Source organism: Erithacus rubecula (genome assembly GCF_903797595.1).
Source record: "Erithacus rubecula genome assembly, chromosome: 8".
NCBI classification, from domain to species: domain Eukaryota; kingdom Metazoa; phylum Chordata; class Aves; order Passeriformes; family Muscicapidae; genus Erithacus; species Erithacus rubecula.
In genome coordinates, this window is record NC_136659.1 from 6,929,936 (window position 1) to 6,953,553 (window position 23,618).

General features: G+C 40.1%; 1 protein-coding gene and 1 long non-coding RNA gene across 3 annotated transcripts in view; both read right to left on the bottom strand.

The window, feature by feature from the left end:
* Window positions 1-14,067, bottom strand: part of LOC306804328 — a 92,889-nt gene extending 78,822 nt beyond the window's left edge. The window contains exon 1 of one of the 2 annotated variants that reach the window (XR_013774855.1): window positions 14,009-14,049. This is a non-coding gene — a long non-coding RNA (uncharacterized lncRNA). Of the gene's footprint in view, window positions 1-14,008 lie in introns of both variants that reach the window. The other variant, XR_013774856.1, reaches the window with a different exon arrangement.
* TFPI (tissue factor pathway inhibitor) overlaps window positions 1-16,548 on the bottom strand; it is a 211,269-nt gene extending 194,721 nt beyond the window's left edge. The window contains exon 1 of the mRNA XM_079310718.1: window positions 16,492-16,548. Within this exon, the coding sequence (XP_079166844.1) occupies window positions 16,492-16,493 (2 nt within the window). The 5' untranslated portion in view covers window positions 16,494-16,548. The remainder of the gene's footprint in view (window positions 1-16,491) is intronic.
* Between the last annotated feature and the right edge of the window lie 7,070 nt (window positions 16,549-23,618).

A 23,618-nucleotide genomic window follows, 5' to 3' on the forward strand; every position in this document is an offset into this window, starting at 1 on the left:
AAGGAAGGAATTGTAAAAAAGAAAAGGGGGGGGGGGGGGGGGGGGCCCTTTGGAGCTCTTTTTTCCCCAAATTTGTCCTAAACTTGGACATACTTTTTGGTGGCCCGTACGGGGATCGAACCCGCGACCTTGGCGTTATCAGCACCAGAAAAAAGTGGAAAAAACTTTTATCTAATACTATGTTGGTTTCAGCTGTCGGCATGGCTAAGTTTCTTAAATCCATAATGTCTTTCGTGGTGGGGACCTGTTTGTATGTCGGCTCGTTAGGTTTCTTTGATGTTTTGATGCCTTTGTGGTCAATGGGTCTGTTTACTCATCCGGAGATAGCTCCGGTGTTGTCTTTGATGCGTAGTTTTTGTATGAAAGGAATATTGACGAAAATGCTCATCGGGCTAGGCTTGGTTGCAATGGCTTACAGGAGATTTATGAGAATGTTGGAATCTGCTTCAGGAATGTATAAATCATGGTTTGTGTTATTTATTAGAGGAGAAGCAGGCAAAGAAGATTTCCTGCCTTTATTTCCTTTCCTCTCCTCTGAATCGGTTACATCTTTATTAGAAAACATTCAGATCTCCCTGATCTCCTTGAGTATTAAGGAAATCATCTTTATGGTAATTAATTTAGTAAGTCTTTGTTGCACCATTTACAGTCTATATAGAATGAAGGCTGAGATTTCTAAAGGGGCTGGGAAGACTCCTGATTTAGGAGTCAAGCTCAGCAGGAGGAATCTTGAGTGGAATGGCAAATGGGAGAAAATGGGCCAGATTTTAAAGGAATTTTCTGACCCCATAATCTGGGAATTCCCAACTGAAAAGATTCAGGATCCAATCGAGGTTGCAAGCTACTTAAAAGGGAAGTGCCAGGATGGTTCTAAAGAGAAAAGGATTATTACAGTGAGCTGGGCCCTAGCACATGCATATCGCACCCTGCTAGGCACTATAGAGCAGGAGACAGAGGAGAGGGAACAGGGAGATAAATTGTCTCCTATCCCAGTTACGCAGGTTGTTGCCAACACCCTAGGCCAAAACCCAGCAACTAAACTGGAGAATAAGCCCCAACCAATGGCTGTGGCTACCAGTACAAGAAGTGGGAAACGCACCAAGAAGACCGATCGGCCGGTGGAGGATGATGATGATGATGATGCTGGAGAGGGACCCTCGACACCTCCTGATGTAAAATTAGGAGTCAAGACAACTGGTGGGAGAGCAGAGACCAATAATGAGTCTTTTTCCCTGAAGGATCTTCGTGGATTAAGAAAAGATTACACCCGGAGACCTGATGAATCTATTATCAGCTGGCTGGTTCGTCTCTGGGATGCGGCAGGTGAGGCCACAGTTTTGGATGGCTCTGAGGCGAGACATTTGGGGTCTCTGTCTCATGATCCTGTTATCGACCAGGGCGTGATGAGAGGGGCTAACCCTCAAAGTCTCTGGGAACGGGTCCTGGATAGTGTGGCACAAAGATATCTGTGTGCAGATGACTTATATGTTCAGCAGACCCGATGGAAAACCATAGAGCAGGGGGTCCAACGCCTCAGGGAAATGGCAGTAACAGAAATTATTTTTTCGGATGATGTAACAACTAGAAATCCAGACCTGGTACCATGCACACCGGTGATGTGGAGAAAGCTCGTGCGGCTTGGGCCACCTGAATATGCGTCTGCCCTAGCAATAATGAAGAGAGATGAGGTGTATGAGACAGTACTCGATATGGCAAAGAAGCTTCGTGCATATGCGGATGCAGTACATGGCCCGACTCATGCTAGGATTGCAGCTGTGGAAACACGCTTGCAAAACTTAGAAGATAAAATAGAGAAAAATCATCGGAGACTCAGGGAGGAGATTAAGGAGGACCTCCTCCAAATTTCAGCTGTACAGATTAGAAACCCTGATATCCAACGCAGACGTTACCCCAGTTGGGAGAGAGGGTACACTCCCCGAGCTGAGTTGTGGTTCTTCTTGCGAGATTCTGGAGAGAACATGAGAAGATGGGATGGGAAGCCTACTGCTGTTCTGGCACAACGAGTGCGGGATTTGAAGGAAGAAAAAATTTCCAAAAAGAAAGCCGCTCCTGTTTCTCGCAGCCAAAGTGCCGAATGTGATACTGATAATGACATGTCTGACCCTCTTGAGGGAACTTCTAAGATGTATGCCTCAGAAAAGAAGGAGCAACAGGCTTAGAGGGGCCCTGCCTCTAGCCAGGGGGAGGCAAGGGAGAACCGTGTTTTTTGGACCGTGTGGATTCGATGGCCTGGCACTTCGAAACCACGGAAATATAAAGCTTTAGTGGACACAGGTGCACAGTGTACGATACTTCCATCAAGACACGTAGGAGCAGAATCTGTTTCAATTGCTGGTGTGACAGGTGGATCGCAGGACTTCACCCTGGTGGAAGCGGAAGTAAGTTTAACTGGAAAGGATTGGAAGAAACATTTTATTGCGACTGGTCCAGAGGCCCCATGTATTTTGGGCATAGATTACCTTCGGAGTGGATATTTTAAGGACCCAAAGGGACTAAGATGGGCATTTGGAATTGCAACTGTGATGGCAGAGCGCATCCGGCAATTGAACACCTTGCCTGGACTATCTGAGAATCCAATTACAGTAGGACTTCTGCAGGGAGAAGAACAACAAGTACCAATTGCCACTTCAATAGTGCACCGTCGGCAGTACAGAACAACGAGAGATGCCGTGATTCCTATTCATAAGATGATCCGAGAGCTGGAAAGCCAAGGGGTGGTCAGTAAAACCCACTCACCCTTTAACAGCCCCATTTGGCCTGTGCGTAAATCTGATGGGGAATGGAGACTGACTGTGGACTATCGGGCATTGAATGAAGTGACTCCACCGCTGAGCGCTGCCGTGCCAGACATGCTGGAACTCCAGTACGAGCTAGAGTCCAAGGCAGCAAGGTGGTATGCCACCATTGACATTGCAAATGCATTTTTCTCCATTCCTTTGGCAGCAGAATGCAGGCCTCAATTTGCTTTCACCTGGAGGGGCGTGCAGTACACCTGGAACCGACTACCCCAGGGGTGGAAGCACAGTCCTACCATCTGTCATGGACTGATCCAGGCTGCACTGGAAAAGGGTGAAGCTCCGGAACATCTACAATATATTGATGATATCATCGTATGGGGAAACACAGCAGCGGAAGTGTTTGAGAAAGGAGAAAAAATTATTCAAATTCTCCTGGAAGCCGGCTTCGCCATCAAGAAGAGTAAAGTTAAAGGACCTGCTCGAGAGATTCAGTTCCTGGGAGTGAAATGGCAAGATGGACGGCGTCAGATTCCTACTGATGTTATTAACAAGATTACAGCTATGTCCCCACCTACTAATAAAAAGGAGACACAAGCTTTTCTAGGTGCCATCGGTTTTTGGAGAATGCACATTCCTGAGTACAGCCAGATTGTGAGCCCTCTTTACCTTATTACACGCAAGAAGAATGATTTCCACTGGGGCCCTGAACAGCAGCAAGCCTTTGCTCAGATTAAACAGGAGATTGCCCATGCAGTAGCCCTTGGCCCAGTCAGGAGGGGACCAGATGTGAAGAACGTACTTTACTCAGCAGCTGGGAGCCATGGTTTGTCTTGGAGCCTGTGGCAGAAGGTGCCTGGTGAGACCCGAGGCCGACCCCTGGGATTCTGGAGCAGAAGCTACAGAGGGTCCGAAGCCAACTACACTCCTACAGAGAAGGAAATCTTGGCTGCCTATGAAGGAGTTCAAGCTGCCTCAGAGGTGATTGGCACAGAAGCACAACTTCGCCTGGCACCTCGACTGCCAGTGCTGGGGTGGATGTTTAAAGGAAAGGTTCCCTCTACTCACCATGCCACTGACGCCACATGGAGCAAGTGGATTGCCCTCATCACGCAGCGCGCCCGTATTGGTAACCCAAATCGCCCTGGGATTTTAGAGATAATTACAAACTGGCCAGAAGGTGAAGATTTTGGTCTCTCTGATGAAGAGGAGCAGGAGCAAGTGACCCGGGCTGAAGAAGCTCCACCGTACAACCAGCTGCCAGCAGATGAAACACGCTACGCCCTTTTCACCGACGGTTCCTGCCGCATTGTGGGGATGAACCGGAAGTGGAAAGCTGCCGTATGGAGCCCCACACGACAGGTTGCACAAGCTACCGAAGGAGAAGGTGGATCGAGTCAATTTGCGGAACTCAAAGCTGTTCAGCTGGCCTTGGACATTGCTGAGAGAGAGAAATGGCCAAAGCTCTACCTTTACACTGATTCGTGGATGGTAGCCAATGCTCTGTGGGGTTGGCTGGAAAGGTGGAAAAAGGCTGACTGGCAACGTAGAGGAAAACCAATCTGGGCTGCTGATGAGTGGAAAGACATTGCCACTCGGGTGGAGAAGCTCCCCGTGAAAGTCCGTCATGTGGATGCCCATGTTCCCAAGAGTCGGGCTAATGAAGAACACAGGCACAACAAGCAGGTAGATCAGGCTGCACAGATAGAGGTCTCAAAGATAGACTTAGATTGGGAACATAAGGGAGAGTTGTTCCTGGCTCGATGGGCCCATGATGCCTCAGGCCATCAGGGTAGGGATGCCACCTATAAGTGGGCACGAGACCGAGGGGTGGATCTTACCATGGACAGCATTACCCAAGTCATTCATGACTGTGACACTTGCGCTGCCATCAAGCAGGCCAAGCGGGTAAAACCCCTCTGGTATGGTGGACGGTGGTCCAAATACAAGTATGGAGAGGCCTGGCAGATTGATTACATCACACTGCCTCAGACCCGCCAGGGAAAACGTTATGTGCTGACCATGGTGGAAGCCACCACTGGGTGGTTGGAGACTTACCCTGTGTCCCATGCTACTGCCCGCAACACCATCCTGGGCCTGGAAAAGCAGGTCCTTTGGAGGCATGGTACCCCTGAGAGAATTGAGTCAGACAATGGGACGCATTTTAAAAATAAGCTTGTTGACACCTGGGCTAGGGAACATGGTATTGAGTGGGTGTACCATATCCCTTACCATGCACCAGCTGCAGGTAAAGTGGAGAGGTACAATGGATTGTTGAAGACCACATTAAAGGCATTGGGTGGGGGATCTTTAAAAAACTGGGAGCAGCACCTGGCAAAAGCCACTTGGTTAGTCAACACTCGAGGTTCCACCAACCGAGCAGGTCCCGCCCAGTCTGAAGGCCTTAATGTGATAGATGGAGATAAAGTCCCAGTGGCCCATGTTAGAGGGTTGCTAGGAAAGACAGTATGGATTCATCCTGCCTCGAGTACAGGCAAACCCATTCGTGGGATTGCCTTTGCTCAAGGACCAGGATGTACTTGGTGGATAATGCAGAAGGATGGAACAACCTGCTGTGTACCTCAGGGAGATCTGACTATAGGATGAAGTATAGACAAATGTTATTGTTGAGTGTTGCCACCATTGTATACTAGATTCTATGAATAGAAAGAAATGTGTAAGTATTGAAGGTTTAAGCAAGTCAGGAAATTTCCATATCGTGTTTAGTGAGTGTGTATCCCAATCGTGTGTCAATGATCACGATGTGGGATAAGGGGTGGAATGTTATGGGCTGATGTTTGGACTGGCTCCTCTCCTTGCTTCCCCCGTGCAGCTGCCGGTCCCTCCCTCGGATGGTTTTATCTAGGCTGGTGTTTTCCGTCTCTCTCTCTCTTGCTGCGCTTCGGTTGTGGGCTGTGTCTTGCTCTCTGCCGTCTGCTCAGCTGTGACCCCCTCCCCTGGCTTCTTTGGCCGTTTTTTCCCTTTTCCCCCAGCTGTTTTGTCTGTGCCCCCGTGTTGGCTTGTCTTGGGTTTGCTTTTGCTTGTCTTGGGCTCGCTTTAGCTTGTCTTGGGCTTGCTTTGGGCCTGCTCCCGGCTGCCCCTCCCCCTCTCTCCCTTCTCCCTGCTCCAGGGATTTGCACCGACTCCGGAGGACAAGGATCTGGACTTCGGGGGCCGCTGCTGGAGGTCGGCTTGGGAGGCTCTGCCACTCTCCCCGGCGAGGACCGGCTGGGTTCGTCTCATCTGGGTTTGGGTTGGGGGAGTGTTTCTTTTGTATTTTTGTTAATAAAAAGTTTTTTTCCATTTTCACCACAAGAACAATTCTTTCTGAGCTCATTGAAGGAAGGAATTGTAAAAAAGAAAAGGGGGGGGGCCCTTTGGAGCTCTTTTTTCCCCAAATTTGTCCTAAACTTGGACAGTATTCCACTCTTCTGTTGGGATAAAACCATGGAAATCAGGCAGAATTACTTTGGAAGAGGTGCAATCAGTTTCAGACTATACTGCTTTCTGAGGATTCCTGAATCTTAACATATACATTCATAATAGAATCATGCCTCATGTTCGTTTTTACATAATTTGGTTAGCCTCTCAAAATAACAGAACCTGTTGGCAGACTTGGCTTTGGAGCTCATTTAGCAGTTCCCAGCACCACATTTCATTTTTTTCCCCTATTCTTGGTTCTGTCTTCTATGCCTCTGTCTGCAAAGTCCAGTGAGCAAAAACTTACTTTAAAAGCCAGATGACAAGTAATTGTTATCTGAACTCCTTTGAGTAGAATTATGCCATTTATGAAGCACTTGGAGTCATCTCAAGGTCACATTTCACTCAGCTCCTTCACTCAGTTAACCAAGCCTACAGGAATAAATGCTGGATCTACATACTTGTATACTTCAGTCCCACAAACTCAGCATTTCAGTAGCACTATTCCTATCAGTCTTAAAAATGTATCACCTAACTGGACAACTCTATTTCATCTCATTTCTGCATTAACAGCCTAGGAACTTCAAGTTTGTGGCTGTATTTGGGGCAGAATAGAGGGATAAATAGTTTCTAGGCTTGCAGATTTGAATTTGGAGGCAAGGGTATGTCTGATTACAATTTTGTGTGTGCCCAGAGAAGTTAATGACCTTAATGAATATTACTTAAAACCCAATTCCCTGTCATTAAGTTTCAATTTATACAAACTTGGAACTGGCAGGAGTCTACATCCTCTAGTGAATATCTTATCTATCATTCAGCATAATAATTAATGCAAAAGTTCAAAAGAACACTCTTGCTCATCTGCTCTACTCATAATTTGACTAAAAGATTAAGACATCCCTTAATTTGCAGTTCTACAAGAAGATATTTCTTCAAAACTGACCAGGCAGTTCACTGAAATAATTTTGAAGCATGTGGCTATATATTAAATCCAGTGATTAAGCTTTCAGACAGACCTCACTAGTAGCTTTCTTCCAGACTCAGAGCTTTCTCCTTGAATAATAATCCTTGGCTTTCTTGAAAGCACTGAGCCTTTGTTGCCAGCTAGCACGAGTTACAGTAGTTAGCACCCCACTTAATTGTGTAATTAATTTATTGTGACTAAATTTCCAGCTGAAAGCTCCATGAGTCACGCAGACCCTGCTCCACAGGTCTTTCCTCCAATTTCAGTTCAAGCAAAACAAGCATTAAGCAGATTTGTTTTTAAAGCTCAGCATAACACCAACATAGAGCTACTCTAACAGCTTCTCTAACAGCTTGTAAACCCTTCTGTGCTATTTCTGTAGCTCCAAGTGCAAGGACTGTTCTGTCACCAGCCTCCAAGCTGAAATTTTTTTGTGGCTTAATTTTTCAGCCCCATGTCCACAAAACAAGGGTCTTCTGTTCAAAACTGTTCAGTTTGCAAGTTTTTTACCCAAAAGCCTTCATCTTTATAGTATTTTGCCTTCCATTGTCAGCAGTTCCCTCTTGCTCTGTAAGAAAGGAGAAGCCCTGCTTCCCACCTCTCTGTCCTGAGGCTCTAATGAACCAACTTGACTCACTTTCAGTGTGCTCAGCTCCTGAGTTTTAAAGGATTCACTCTTGCCATTACAGACCCTGCTGCACATGCCAATGAACTCAGCTGGCTCCAGTGAGCACAACTAAAATGGTACATCTTGCTTCAGCAACACAGAAAGAAGTGTCAACAAGCATAGAATCTAAGGTCATTTAAGCAAAGCTCTAGCTGTACATTCTGTTTGCCTTCTGGACAAATTACTACCAAAACAGTACCTAGTCTTCCAGGATATTAATGTTCAATTAATTCATTAATTCTGCTGAAGCAAGGACTAAACTCTTCTGCTTGCACCCGCTTCCCCACCCACATCCTCTCCCCAAATTAGAATGTGGCAACATTGAGTATTAGCAGCCATATACACACACCCTTCACAGATTCATGCCCCTAAACCTTTATCCTTCAGTACAAAAGAAATTGTACCTGCTTTAATTAGAACACCTTCTAGCAATGCAATTTCAAGGAAGCAAGAAAAAACACAAGAAGCAACGACAGGAATGTTGAGGTTGCTGTATGACAGGGTTATTGATGAACTGTTTTGTTGGGTTTGGGTTTTTTTTTCACGAAAGCCATATATATAATAGTCCTTGGCTCTAATTTTGTCATCCAACCACCACCATTCCTTTACCTATCCTCAAATTCTGTCCCTGCTGATCACACATTCTTTTGAACCAGCTCAGATTATTCAGCAAAACACAGAGCTAATCCTTTGGTGTACTCCTACTCACTATCCATACCACTCTAGAAGGAACTTTAGCAAATTAAAAAAAGCAGACTTTGTTTAAGATAAACCTTATACACATGCAAATTTAATATGAACAAAATTTAGTTCAGCTTTGCTTCCAGACATTATTAAATGTTTCATAACACAGCTGCAGCCTCTACCCCTCCCACAATTTATGGCTCTCCTTGCTAAGGCCTTTTTCAACAAATTTTTTAGACCTACACATGTAGCTTCCAACCTTTCAAAATTTACCAAGCACTCAGCCACAAATTCCATTGTGTTCCCTCAGAGGAAAACATTATCTACATGCACTGAAACCATGAAATGTGGACATTAGATCAGCAGGTCATCATAATTTATTTTGACTTCCATTTGGAAAAATAAAGCATTAAATAAATCTCCAAACCTTTACATGTTGGTGATGCTGCCTGTGAACTAGTAGCACACAAACTACTTACCAAAATGGATGTTTCTAATTGTGTTTTAATTAACACTGTCCTGCAAAACATGCAGCACCCAACAAAACCCAAATACAGCCTGAGAGTTTCCCCTCAAAGAGGGGATGAGTTTCTGCCTCAAAATACCTCATTCTCCTTTTTGATCTGAGCTAGAGAATATTGTAAGAGAACACACAACCATGAATATCCTAGAATATCCTGAAAACAGATTATTTCCTGTGATTCAACTGATTATTCTTCCCTTAATTTTAACACCATGCACAAGCAATAGTGACTTCTTTTGGCACTCCAGTAAGTTGCATTTCTGACCACCTTTCTCCCCAGTTTAGCCTTCACTGAAAGAATTCATATGTTGAAAAAAATGACGAGATTTTCACATTAAAATAGTACCAAAAAGGTCTAAAAAATCCTTACCCAAACAAGATATTTTCCTACATAATTACTTACAGATTTCTTCAACAGCAGTAAAAAACATGTGCACGATGAACAGCAATAGAACACAGCTGTATGCTTCTGTCCTGAACCAAAATTAAACAAGAATTATAAGGGCAAGAGATTGTCAAGTATATTCATGTGCAAGACCATTAATCTAAAAAAAAATTACCCCACAGATAAGAATTTTTGATAGTACAATTCCAATGACAAAGCCCTAAGCAATCAGTGTGTTAAGACATTGTTATAGATGTTTTTTACCTGCAATACCAATTATTAAAAGTATTACAAGTTTAATATCCCTCTCAATTTGTTTGCACTTCATATTAGTCTTCGGTGTTTTCATTAATACTTTATTCATTGTACCCTGTGCAGCACTGATTAACCCCACAGATGAATCTTGTGTATGATATTGGATAAAGCTCTTAGCTATGGTTAAGTGCAATTACATGTGACCACGTGTAATTCCATCAGTCCCCTTTGTTCCAAAGTTACTATTTTCTTTTATGCTGACTTAACTACCAAACCCTGGGTAAGTGCAGGAGGTCTGATTTTGCTCAATTTGACCAGTTGAGATATATTGCTGAATCTCTTTTTCTAATTTACATAATTCATTAACATGGGGATAAATGGGTCATTTGAGATCCAAGACTTCCCATCACAGACCTCTTTCATTTTATATTTTAACTTTAAAAAAAATATTTCTGCAAGTCTTATTTTTCACATTTCACAGCTAGAGCTCCTTCCTTCATAATTTGAATGCTACTTTCCTGTCAAAAGCCAAGGCCTAGATCCTATAAATATCTATAAACATGCCTACATTACAACACTTTGCTTCTCAAGTATAATTCAGATGTACATAAAGCAGAAAAAGTTACCTCTAAAAGCAATATGAAAATATCACACAAAATAATTCAGAGAGAAAGACTGTTGCAAGTTTTACTATTACTCTGTATTGCCTGTATTTGCATGAAAAAATGTTTTACACTATTGTCTTAGCCTTCCTGTCCTTTTCTGACTGCTTTACTGTATCCAAGTCAGCTTTCACTAATGACTCCATCATAAAATGAAACAAATGGAAACACCATGCACAACTCAAATGGTTAAGGATTAATCAGAATTATGATTTTCTTCTTGTACAATTTATTTCTTTTGCAACAGTTTGCTTCAGGACAATTAGAAACAAAATGTAGAAGTATAGTATTAACAATTCTCAAGTCTCCCAATAATTTTTGTTTATACAGTATTTTAAAATAAGGTGGAAAGGAAAAGTAGCACACAAAGCTAAGGCTGAAATTTTAGAAGTTTAAAAGAAAGCAAGCTTAGATTTTAAGGGATTTTTATTATTTCTAAGACCATTCCTTTCTTCCCCTGCCTTAAATATTTGTCCTTAATGCACAAATCAGCAGCTCCCACAGTATGGTCCACAGAAATTCGAAAATTCACAGCTGCTTCATGGGAAGCCAAAGAGGACAGCTAATCACTCAAACCCTCCTCTTCCCTGCAGACATCCTCAGAGCACCATCAAGGCTGAAACTTCAGCACTTCACAGCTATTTATGAAAGTTATATATACAGATAAATAATGAATAAGCAGAATTCCTTGGGATGAGGAAGTTTAAAACTACAAACAGATAAAACTGACAGCTAAAACCATAATGTATTATACTCATAAGTTATAAAAGGAATATTATTATAGATAATGTAGAAGTTCAAAAAATGTGTTTGGTCAGCAGCATTATCAGCAAGCCAGAGAACAGTAATAATGGAAAGAGACCAATTTTCCAATCACAAATTCATGAGGCGAGACCTTGCTCTAAGAAAGAGCAGACTAAGAAATATTGGCAAAGGGCACTACTCTAGCCTGGTTCCTTTGACAAGTCTAACAGCAAGGAAATGTGATTCCCCGGTGGGAATTTGAATTGTCAGCATGGAAAACAAATATGGTTTTTGTTTTTTTTTCATTTTCTTTCTAATTATCTGACTTTAGCTACAAGTCTAAGCAGTGTAACCTAAAAAGAAGTCTAATGAAATAATTTAATGCAACTCTCACAAGTTCTTAGGATTTCAAGTATTCTCATTTATAATTCAAGCACAGCAAAGTTTAAGTCATCTTAGTTCAGAAATTACTAACCAAGATATACCATCAAGCTTTCACATGGCAAGTTTAGAGAATCCTCACTTTTAAAACTCCTTAATGAAGCAAATCAACACAAGTCTACTTACTGGGTCCTTATCTGCACACATCTTAAAAAACTAAGCAATTCCACCAATTTATACATACAGTTTCTGAGCTTTTAGGTATTTAACAGCAGGCAGACTTTGTTCTCATGAGGGATTGTGTTCCTGACCAAATCTTTAATTCTACTCTAATAATCAATAACAAATATTGTGCACTCTGTACCTCTAGTTTGCCTTTAAAAAAAACAGTAATACTTTATGTGGGTATGAAGGAGATTTTGGGGGAAAAGATCATGCAGTTTATACACAAAAACATGGAAAGACTAATGAATATTCCACTTGTGTTTGGGTAAAGTTAATGAAATTGTAGAATTACTATCCCAGGTAGAACCCTTCCTGCACCATATACCTTTATGATATTTATACAGTGAGAAGAATTACTTAGGCAGCACAATGACTCTCAAAAGGTCTAAAAGTTTGTCATAAATCTAGTAGTGAAATAAATATCATTAAAGTCACATTTTCCTGCAGCTTTTGCCTCCTTTCACAATTACAACTTCATTCTCAGATATTTGCTTAGGTCACACAATACCAAGGAATATGTTTTTCCTGAGGTAAATCTTTAATTATAAGAAACATTTTCTTTCTTGTTAAGGACAGAAGAAATTATAACAGTGTAATCAGAATATGCAGCTTTCCCATTAATAACATAACAGGCAAAAGATACCATTCTAATAAAGTGCAAATTGTACCTCCTTTTCACCAGTATTTCCCATTGTTTTAACAACATCCTCAGCCATTTGTGAATTATTCTATCATTTCATATTGCTATACCCAAGAGCCCCAACCACCACCCCACCCTCCAGCCCCTGTAGTTGAAGCTGATGGGATTCCTTGAAGCTGAGAATAATTAGCTAACCTGCACGTTGTGGGACAGATAGATAATGTCTTACCTGAAGGCACTAATTACTTTTACTGTAGCTATCACCACATTTTCTCTAGCTAGCAAGAATATAAGAACATTTTGAAAAGCTTTCTCCAAGGGATTTTGACAAACTCCTCAGTGGATAAACTGGGAGTGATTTGTCAGGGCTGGTGACATATTTTATGCCTTCTACACTGATATTTCCCACTGGATTTCATCAATCCAGGTTTAGTCAGAAATCAGAACTGCTCAGAGCAAACACTATGTAGCTTAAGCTGAGAGTTTGAGAGGAACCAAGCTGTCTGTTCAGAACAAGATTAGGTTTAGGCCTGTGTAAATCACCCAAAGTACAAAGCTGCAGGACTTCTGACAGGGAGCTTTGGAATATGCTTACATACACCCCATTCTTTCCCAATGGGACTGTCTTTGTGAGGCCTTTGATTCAAGGCTGATTGGACAAAATCAAAACACAAAGTCATGTCAGGCAGGTTTGTAACAATGCTCCATCTCTGATCATCACAACAGGGACATCTGCCCTTCCCTCCCACTCTGAGAGGAGCATACCCCTCTAAAAATGTAACTACAGCACATGTGAGAGCCTTTGCTCTAATATTCAAATAGCAGTAAACCCCTAGATATTGCTGAAGGAATCGAGCTTCAGCTGTAGGTCAGCTCTGCAGCAGATAGAGTGAGTCACCTGGTAAGTATTTTAGCTGCTAATCCAGCTCAAACTGTGGGTATAGATGTGGTTATAGCTCCCAGCAATCAACACAGAAATGCCAGAGTTAAACCATACTGGGATATAGCCTAAAAAGCTTTGCATGTACTTGTCTCTGAGTCCTGTTCAAAGCTTTTTAGCATGTCTCCAATCTGTTTCTGAACCTTAATCAGGAATTAAACCTGAGAGCTCCATGTGACTTTAGTCCTAAAGGCACAAATGCATCAGTCTTTGTCATTGCTTCTTCAACACTTTTCATAATTCAGCTTTCAAAGCCATTGAAGAGAAAAACATACTATTTGTCTAATGGAGCAGGTGAGTATATTTCTTAAATAAGAGACAGGTTTTAATGAGCTTTTCTAGCTACAAAAGTAACATAGGCATCTTATTTCAAAGACCATATATATAATCCTCTGGTGATTATTTTATTGCCTAGAAATAGGTTTCTTCTGTCATTATAAACAACTTCTTAATGATAGCAGTAGCATTACCAGAAGTGAAACAATATATTCCAATGACTAAATTCCTGTAGAGAAATTAAATAAAAAGAATTTTTAAAAAGACAAAACAACACACAAACAAATCAACACCACCTAAAAAACCCAGAGGAAAAAAAGATGAAACTAAATCAAACCAAAAAACATACCTCTGATTTCAAATATTACTTAAGTGAAAATAAGCACAAATGGCAAATGTCAACCTTAAGTTCTTCAAAATGCAGAAAACCTACAAAAGTAGTGTATTTCAGTTGCCACAAAATGTGTTTAACACCAGGAAATTTACCTTGTTTTGGAGAACTAAGCTAGCACCTCCTGTTGAAGCAATCAGATACTTAAGGCACTGCAAAGACAAATTCAAAGTTACACTTTCACAACTACTTTCCACATACTCACAGAATTGAAGACGGATATACTGAAAAAGTTGTGATAGTCATAATGATAAAACACATTGCAAAATCACATTTGAAGAAAGAGTAGATAAAGCAGCTTGTAGGAAAAAAACTTCATCTCAAAGCTACCCACCAATATTAAGACTGCACATAGGGGTTCAACAGCACCTGTACCACTTGTAGCATATATATATATATATATATAAAAAGGAACCCACAGATAAAATGCAATGGAACAAGCACACCTGGCAGGGAACAGGGCCTTAGGAAATAATTCTAAAGGCCTGAAGGTGTTGAGGGCCCTGAAGAGCCTCACCTGGGGCCTTCACACGCCGGCTCCATTTTGAGCCCAGCCTGGGCCAGGCCCTGCTCTTCTGAGGGACTGGGCTATGGCCTCGTGATGCTCCTGGCTGGGGTGGCCTTGGCTATGCACTGTGGCCCTGGGGGTGCCCAGATGGCCGGTCAGCTCTGCCTTTCTCCCTGCCTGCTGAAGGGAATGGCCACAGGGGCTCCCCACATCGCTTTTCTCCCCTGAGGGGAATGGCCATGGCGGCTCCCCAATGGCTGGTCAGGCCTGCTTTTCTCCTCTCCCTGCTGAGGGGAATAGCCATTGTGGTTCACCAAAGGCTGGTCAAGTCTGTTTTTCTCCCCTGCCCACTGAGGGGTATGGCCACATCAGGTGAGACAGACCACCATGTTTAGTTTCCCCCAGAGGTCACCTTGCCCTTCCTGAGGGAGCAGTCCTACTCACTTATGTACAAACAGCATTTTATCTTGGTATTTCTAACTAAATACACATGGGGAAGCAGTTGGGTTTGTTTTTTTTTTTTCTGACCTAATATCTAAAGGCTCCACAAGCCATGTGGAAAAAGCAATTATTGCCTTTTGCTAGCAGATTGTTTTCCCCACATCAAGCCCACAGGAAACAGCAAGAGGTCATGGCAGCTTTGCGTTGGGAAATCTAGCCTGCAAGAGGTGAGGCTTTAGACATCTCCTAGAGGAGGTGGAAAAATAATTTAGTATGGATTAGAAAAGACAGTAATGACTGCTATAAAGTTAAATGTAATTTATAGAGGATAAGTTGTACCATTTCTTGTTGTGGGTTATTAGGCACAAGGGAGTGTCCCCATGAGAAGACTGGGCAAGCAGATTTTACCCTCCTCCTAAGGACTAAACAAAACACTTTTCTAGGCTGGTGAGGGACAAGAGATTCAGTGCTGCTTATACTTCCTTTAAAAGATATTGAAAGGTGTCCCTATGCTATGTAAAGCATTGGAATTAATATAGTCTTATTTGATATACAGTGAGGCTTATATTCATTGAAGGATAGGTTACAATAAAGAACTTTGATACATGTAGTTCTTATCTAATTGCCTCTCAAGGAAAGCTGAGAACTTACTTCATTGTCCCAGCTTAGATCTCAAATACATAGTTATTTTCCTCTTTTCCACAGCTACTTGATCAAGCCAATTTCTCTGCAAATGGTTTACTACTGCAGAAACTTCAAGTACTCTCCTGAATGCTAAATAATAGTAGGAGGGGAACCTGTGGGTTATTTTGGCTAAAACCTCTCATTCTGAGATATTCCTGTGGCATCAGATGTTAGAAACCAGACTAGTTCCTTGATACTTCTGTTTGTTAAAGCTCCATGCATCTCATACCTATCCAGCCTCACAGGTGGGGCAGGGAAACCACTACAAGCTGTTAATTACTGACTGTGGAATCTCAGCTTCACATCCAAAATGCTTTTGATGATACATGAAGGAAACATTTTAGACTAAAATTAAGCAAAAAAAAATTGTCAAATAGTGACAGATAATAGCTGATGCATTATTTGTTACAGCTCTGCTTTCAAATATTAATTTCATACAAAAATTAACAGGCTACAGGAAATTATTTTTATTCAAATGATTTGTTACAAGAGAACAGCCTCCATGTTTTTGTGTAAAGTTTTTTGTTTTGTTTTCAATTTGGTTTTGAGCTAGGAAACTTGGTCCTACACCTTTTTTATTTAACTTTAAAGACTTAATATTACCTTCTCTTTTCAGAACTGCAAAAATTAAAGGACTGTTGTAACACCTGGTTAAAGACAAAAAAGGAGCTGTGACAAAAGAAGCATTTAATGATAAAACCTGCTTTGATGATGTGACCTTCTTATAGGTGACTCATTCTTAAATGTAGTAATTGCATCAAGACAAACTGGACTGGTACCATCACCAGTCCTTTATTAAAAACCTGACACACCTTCATTCAGGCAACTCTGACTCCTTTCCTCACAGGCAGGTCCACATAGCACTGACTCCTTCCCTCTGCAAGTTTCTTTCTTCCTTCTACATCACTGGCTAACCCCAACCTGTCCCTTACCCAGACACCTTACATTGTCTGTCCCTTGCATGACCACACATCCCTTCTTCCTCACAGCAGACTCCATCCCAAATTGCAGCAGACCCTAGACCTCAAGCTGTAACTTGTGACCAGCTGCCCCACTGTTTTATAACCCCCATCCTCATTGGGCAGGCAAGGCTGTTTCCACTCCTCAGCAATCAGTACAGCTGTAATTCATTAGGATAGATTGCCTTCTGCCCTGTCCTTAGGACCTTATTTTCCCACACTGGAAGTGCTGTATCTTTCTACCTTAAGCCTACAGCATCCCTCCAATTCCCCTGCAGATTGCTGCAGCAGCGAGTTCAGGAATTGCAAAGTTTCTGTCAGGCAAGCCCTACCAGGTTCTATTATCCCATTTTCAGTTTGGTCAGGTATCACAATATGAATGTAGATCAAGATTTCAATGCTATTTCTTTGCCAAATGACACCTCACATATTTATTTTTCTGAGCTTTTAGCAGCAAGATGTTACAATGCTCGATAACTGACAGTAGCAGCAAGACTCCTCCTGTAGCACCTGTATCCTCCCAAGAACATTGTTTTTACACTCTTGTGATAGATGAATATAACCGTGTGTGCACTCAGAGAGGTACCAGGAGGGGTGTAAAGCATGTTAGGGGAGAGCCCTGAGGCACTGTTGGGGTAGAAAAGCTGAAAGCAGGGTTTTGCTGGTGAGCTGCAGCTCAGACAGAGGATCAGCTGCTGGGCAGGACTTTAAAAAACAGAATGAAACTGAGGGCACTTAGCTGGTGTTTGCTGCAGATCAGGCAGTTAATTGAAACAAAAGCTGTAGCAAGAAGATACACTGGAAAGATAATGACAGAAAAAGGGTTTTTTGTTAGTACTTATTTCTAACTATCTTCTGTAGATCATGAAATGTTTTTCTACTTAGCAAGTTAAATATTCTTGACTATACAGAAGTATGGTCCAACCTTTCAGATATTCAAATAAAAGCAGCCTGGCCCTCACAGTGCTTGAGGCTGTGGTGTGTAAGGAATGTGACCTCAGTCTACAGTAGTTTAGTGTTATGAATATCCATTGTTCTGATGGCTATTTCATCTGACATGAACAAAAGGAATGAGACAAAATGCCATGAATGTTATATTGAACTCACAAGAGCAAGAAATTACTCACTCAGGACAGACATCTTAGTAGATACTAGGAGTGGAGTATTTTGCATTTGAATTTGCAATGCTACCCTGTAGTTTGGGTATATTTGGACATGGTCATTGTCCTTGTATAAGTCTACTGAGGTGTTCATATTGGAGGTTCATAGGAATCTGAAGCTTTCTATTTGAATTTCCTTGACTTCGTGATAGGGCATTCAGAATGTGATTTAATACAAGGCTTTTTCCTCTTTCAAAGGCTGTGCCTTAGAAACTGAAGGTAAAATAATAAGGTAATTATATCCAAAGCTGTTTTCTTAAGCTAATTTAAATAGAAAAATTAAACACTTTAATTGCTTTGCATTCCTTGGCTTCTTTGCAATGGTCTGTAGCAGTCAACAAAGCAGATTGAAGTGGGAAAGGATTTTACTCTTGTGATGGACTTGTAGTGCAACCTTGCAGTAAGCTAATAAAAAGACTAATTGAAAACTGGAATCTAGAGAAGTTGCCATGCAGTTAATATTTTGCATTTTAAATGGTGTAGACTTATATCTTTTATGGAAGTATTAAAGAATGTTCTGAAGGTTGGTTTTTGTTTTTGTTTTTTTTTTTCTTTCAGTTTAGGGGGAAACCTAAGTTCTTTTAACAAGAAAGATGAAAATTTATACTTTTACCCTGAAACACAATATAGTAACATTTTAAGAACGAAAAGGGATTTTCACTTTTGTAGGAACAAGACAAATGTAGGATAGAGCTTGGTGTTCTTTCACATAAGAGCTGCATATTCAGGTGAAAAATAATGGAATAGTTAGATTATAGTTAGATGTTCAAGAATTAGATGGACTTGAGGTAATGAAAAACTTTTTGCTTTGTGGAAAGACACTGCTCTATGTTTCTCATGCTTTGTCTTCCTCTCAAAACTGCTAATTGCTATTTCAGCTATTATGATCATTAATTGAACTTCAGATGAAAAAAAACCATTTTTTTTTTTCCAGATTCTGCTATTGGTCTAAAGAAAAACATTTCTAAAAAAAAAAAAGGAGAAAGTCCAAGTAGCTTGCAAATTGTTCTAATCCATAATCTAATCCACTTTTTTCTTGGTATCAGGTGGAATCTTTAGCTGAACAGTTTATGACAAAGGATTGCCATCCACACAAACCAGGAGAACAGGTATTTAATAATTTGTCTTTTATGTTTCTCTGGCAGTTTCTTCTCATCTGAGACATTTAGTAAGGGTGTGATATTCTACAAATAAAACTCTTATAACATTTTCATTTTCAGAGTAAGACTAGCATGAAAAAAACAACGCAATGAATTGATGATTTTATTTTTTGGTTACTTCAAAGATTGTCCTTTTTTTTCTACTATAGGATGTATGCAACAGAATTCACCTGTGTAGATTTTTCAGCTTTCTAAAACAATAGAACCACTGGTCCAGGGCACATACAAATTACAAGTGCAGCCTGACAAATTAGGCTAAAAAAATTGGTTTCTAAAATTCATTCTGGGGTTAATGTACTGAAATCAATATGAAATATTTGCAAAGTATTTATTTGGCAAGGAGGAATGGATATGACTTTTCTTCCTGTGTATATAAAAATGTCAGTCCCACATAATGGCACAAAGTTACAGTTTTTACATGGCAGTTTGATCAATCTTCTCAATGTTTTAGCTTACATCTTAAATGGATTCTTATCACTGTAAAATGCCAATGCTCTATACTATTCATGATTAAATTACTGCACTAGAAATAATTTATATGGGGCTACATTCGGCAGGTTTCTAGAGATGCTGCTTTAAAGTGTTCACATGCCCAGACTGAATACAAACCTTTTTTTAAAGAAGTTCTTGAGACCTTTGCCAATGATAACAAGGAGTGGATGATAGGGAACAGTCCAGAAGAGTAAACATGAGTGATGTTTATCATCTGGATTCTGAAGGAGAAGGAACAAACTCTTTCAAGAGACATTTTGCTTCAGGAGGGACAACATCAATTGTCAAAATCTCCCACACTTTTCTCTTGCCCTAAAAAAAAATCCATGCAATAAAGTGTCCTAGGAGGACTGTGCAACCATGCAACTAAACTGTCTATTTTGACTGGAATAACTAGCATATTTCATGACCTAAATTTTGGACTAATCTGAACTCAGAAATTTCTGAATCCATTTTGATGCTGGTAGGAGATTTTTTATTGAAATTCTGCCATTTCCTTCCACCAAAAAATTATCCAAGACAGGTGTCCTTTATTCATATCATATGTATGATTTTTTTCAAGAAACCAAAGGAAAAGTGATTACTTCTGTAAGAAAATTTTCTCCCTATCATTTGCTGTACTTTCTGTCCTTCCCCCAGTCCATTAGATTCTCATGATCTGCATGCTGTTTCCATGATACATTGATGTACTCTGATGCTCTGAAAAATCACAGGATTCTGTTGGAAGCATAACAGTTTGACCAATCTTTCCCAATTCTCTTAGTACTTTCCCCTAGTCTCTTGATTCTCCTGATTTGGACTATAGCCAAGAAGATAATCTGGAGAGCACAGAAGAGTTTGGGGTTGGTTTGTTGCAAGTTTAAAGTTAAGAAAATAATAAAAATCATTGTCATATTCTTAAATACTTCACATAATTAAATTAAAAACCTAAAAATAATTAATCCCATCTCTATTTTTTCAAGGTAAAAAGAACAAATTTCAGAAATCTGAGTGGGGCTCTTGCCCATACCCAGAAAGAATTGTCTGTATTTAGTTTGGTTTTGCACTGAAGCAGAGCTATTCCATCCCTGCTCTCTAGTAACCTCTACTTTTTAGAGTCCAATATAATAAAATATGCCAAACAAAGTAGGGAGAGGAAATCAAACCACAATTTGATATATCAGGGAATGCTATAGAGCATGAATATTTTCTTGGAACTTATTAACAAAACTTAGTAAATTGTGCTGCTTTTTCCAGCAATCTTCATCAAAGGAGAAGTTTCCTGTTTGCTTTCTTTTCTTTTGCTATTGGATATTGGCTTTTTCCTTTTACTGGAACACAGAGATTTGAACAAGTCTAATACTTGTTTCAAAAGGGAAAAGTCCACAATATTTGAGGGGAAAAATAATTTTGCTGGCCCTAAATCTTTTTTTGTAAGAACAGGGTGCAGAATTATAAGTGACAGTTCCAACCATGAATAACAAACATAATTTAGATTACTCCTTGACAGCACAACATACATCAATTGATAAATTGTTTAAAAATGTGTAGAATCAATCCACATGTTGAACTACCATATTCTGTTTTCTCCACTTGTGGGCTGGCAGAAGATTTTTCTCCCCATTTAGAACTTAGTGATGTAGAAAAATCACATTAGCTAGACACCAGTTACTTATTGCTGTATCATGCCTGATTGATGGGGGTTATTTTACTATTATCAGATTAGAGATGAGAGGAGATAAATTAAAGAGGCAGGGGAGTTTTCTTGTTGTGGTGTCATGTGCCTAAAACTACCCCTAAGAGGCTGATGAGGTTAATGCACAGCAAGGTACGACGGTAACTTAGTAATTACTTTTAAAACCCTTGTTACTTCTTTGCTGTGCACTTGTAATGGAAGTATTGTGCCAATTCCCAGAGACAGGTAAGCAACTTTTAATTGCTTAGCAGTTGGGAGATGGTACCTTCTCAAACAAACATGTGAATGTGTTTCATTTAAGCAAGTGGTTATCCAGAGCAAATATCATTCTTCAGGCTTGAGGGAGATTGCCAGCACTAAAGAGAATATGAACTTTGCCTGCTGAAGGCTCATCAAACAGCTCAGGGAAGGCTGTGAAGTTTATCTACAGGCAGGTTCACCAAGCACATAATCCAATTTGCTTGTTTTCTGCTTGCTTTGTACCACCCCATCATCCTGCTGAACTGATGCTGGAGTTCATCTGTACCTCACTGTACTTGACTTTCTCTGATGATTTCCTATAGTGGAAGTGCTGTAACAACTGCCCCTGGCTTCAAAATATGCTATGGGCTTGGAAAGGGTTCAGATAAGAGAGGAGTCAGTATTTTAACTCCTACTAACATTTTCAGTGCACATTTGGGAAATGACTTGCAGTAGGACTTTACTTTTACCATGGAAAAATATGTCCCCCCTTAGTGCGATGATGGCCAATGAGCCTGATAATTTCTAATAGTTTCTTAGTTCAACATCTGTCAACCAAATGAACTCAAAAAAGTTAGAGTGTAATTCTGCATTTCTGAAAGATACTCAGTCTTTTTGCTGAATATTGGAATGTGCAAGCTTTCCCTCTCATTCCCTATTTCTTGGTGTTTGGAAGCTCTACAAACACTGTGACTGGTGAATGCAATTTGAGCTGTAGGGAAGAAGTAATCTATTTTAAGACTAGGACACTAGGAAGTGAATAATTCAAATGATAAAATATTAAGACATGTTTTGCAGTCAGTGCAACAATGATCTAAAGTTAATGCATGGACTTTTACTTGCATGGAATTTGGGGAACATAAGAAGACATCTAAGAAATTCCTACTAGTGAATGCAGTTTGTGTGTAAAATCACAGCACACAGCTCTGCTCAAGTTAAATGTGACTTTAATCAGTTTCACAGTGATGGAAGTGCAATTCAAATTAGAGTTTATATACATGGTGCAATTGGTTTGCAAGGAATTGCCAGTCTGTTCTGCAATTATGTAATGAAAAGGGTCACAACCTCATCTGTGCTTTGGGCTTTTGATGTATTTTAAGGCATTTTGCACTCTGAGGTGATGTAGTAGATTTGATTATGAGTTAAGGCACTGACTTTCTCCTGTTCCCAAGAGGGAGAGACCTTTTCCTGAGGTCGTGTTTTGCCCAGGACAGCCTTAAAGCATGTTTTTTCCTGATTACCATTTTGTAACATAATTTATCTGCTTTAATAGTCAAGCCACTCAAATACAATAATGTAAAGATAAAAGTGAAATTTAAGGAACTTTTAGTAATAAAATATCACAAATTGATCAGCTATATTGTGCAAATACTGTATTAATGTTTCTTTATGATTAGATATTTTATTTTCACAAAAATTGCTTTACTAGGAAATAGTTGAGTCTGTAAACTGTCTACAGTGTTTACTTGAGTTTATTTTTAGTCTTAAATGCTTTTTGAAAAGTGTTGTTTATATTCTTTACCTTTCTTAGGACTGAAGAGAGGGATGTTTTGTTTTTAGTCTGCAGACACATCTAGAATGAGAAATGAAGTCCAATAATTATCTTTAAAATATTAATTTTAATATTCAATGCTGCTGCCAACAAAATTAAGGGCCAAAGTTCTTATGCATTAACCTAATCTTACAGTATTTGAATTGGGAATAATTTATACAATTTTTTGAATGCTGTTTTCTTGATGGTTTTTTAAATGCCAAAACCCCTTTTTCCATTAGCATATATTGATTTTATAAAAAGGTAAAATTTATAATTTTATTCCACTAATGCATCTTGTTTTTTACCTTATTTGAAAGGTCACTGGACTCTTATAGCTGTAATCTTAAATTAAATGCAAAAAAGTTAGAGTAATTTTCCCTTGCACTATCACATACGTGTTCAGAGAGAATTGCAAGATGTTTTTAGCTTGCCCTTATTTAATCAGGAACTTTCAATACATACAACTGAAGATCCAAAGAACTTTACTCCTCAGTGTGCTCACATTTCATTTTCCTAAGGATTTTTCTCCTGCTTGTTCTGCTGCCCCACAACAGAACATTGTTCTGGTTAACAGTCTCATTATTTAAAATTTGTTGCAGAGCACAAAATCAAACTCAGAGCTGTGAAAATACACATCCAGGAGTACATTTTGTCCTAGCTAATAACAAATTCCTAACATAACGTGATAGTATAATATTAGTCAATTTGCTGCAACCTGTACTCTTAAATCAGATTTGGTCTGAAAGGTCACTTTCTATAGCACTAAACTCTCCCAGCTCTTAGAAGTAATTAGTGTTACACAGCAAGCTTAATTAAAAAACCAGTGCAACTGAGCCTATAAACTCCTAAATA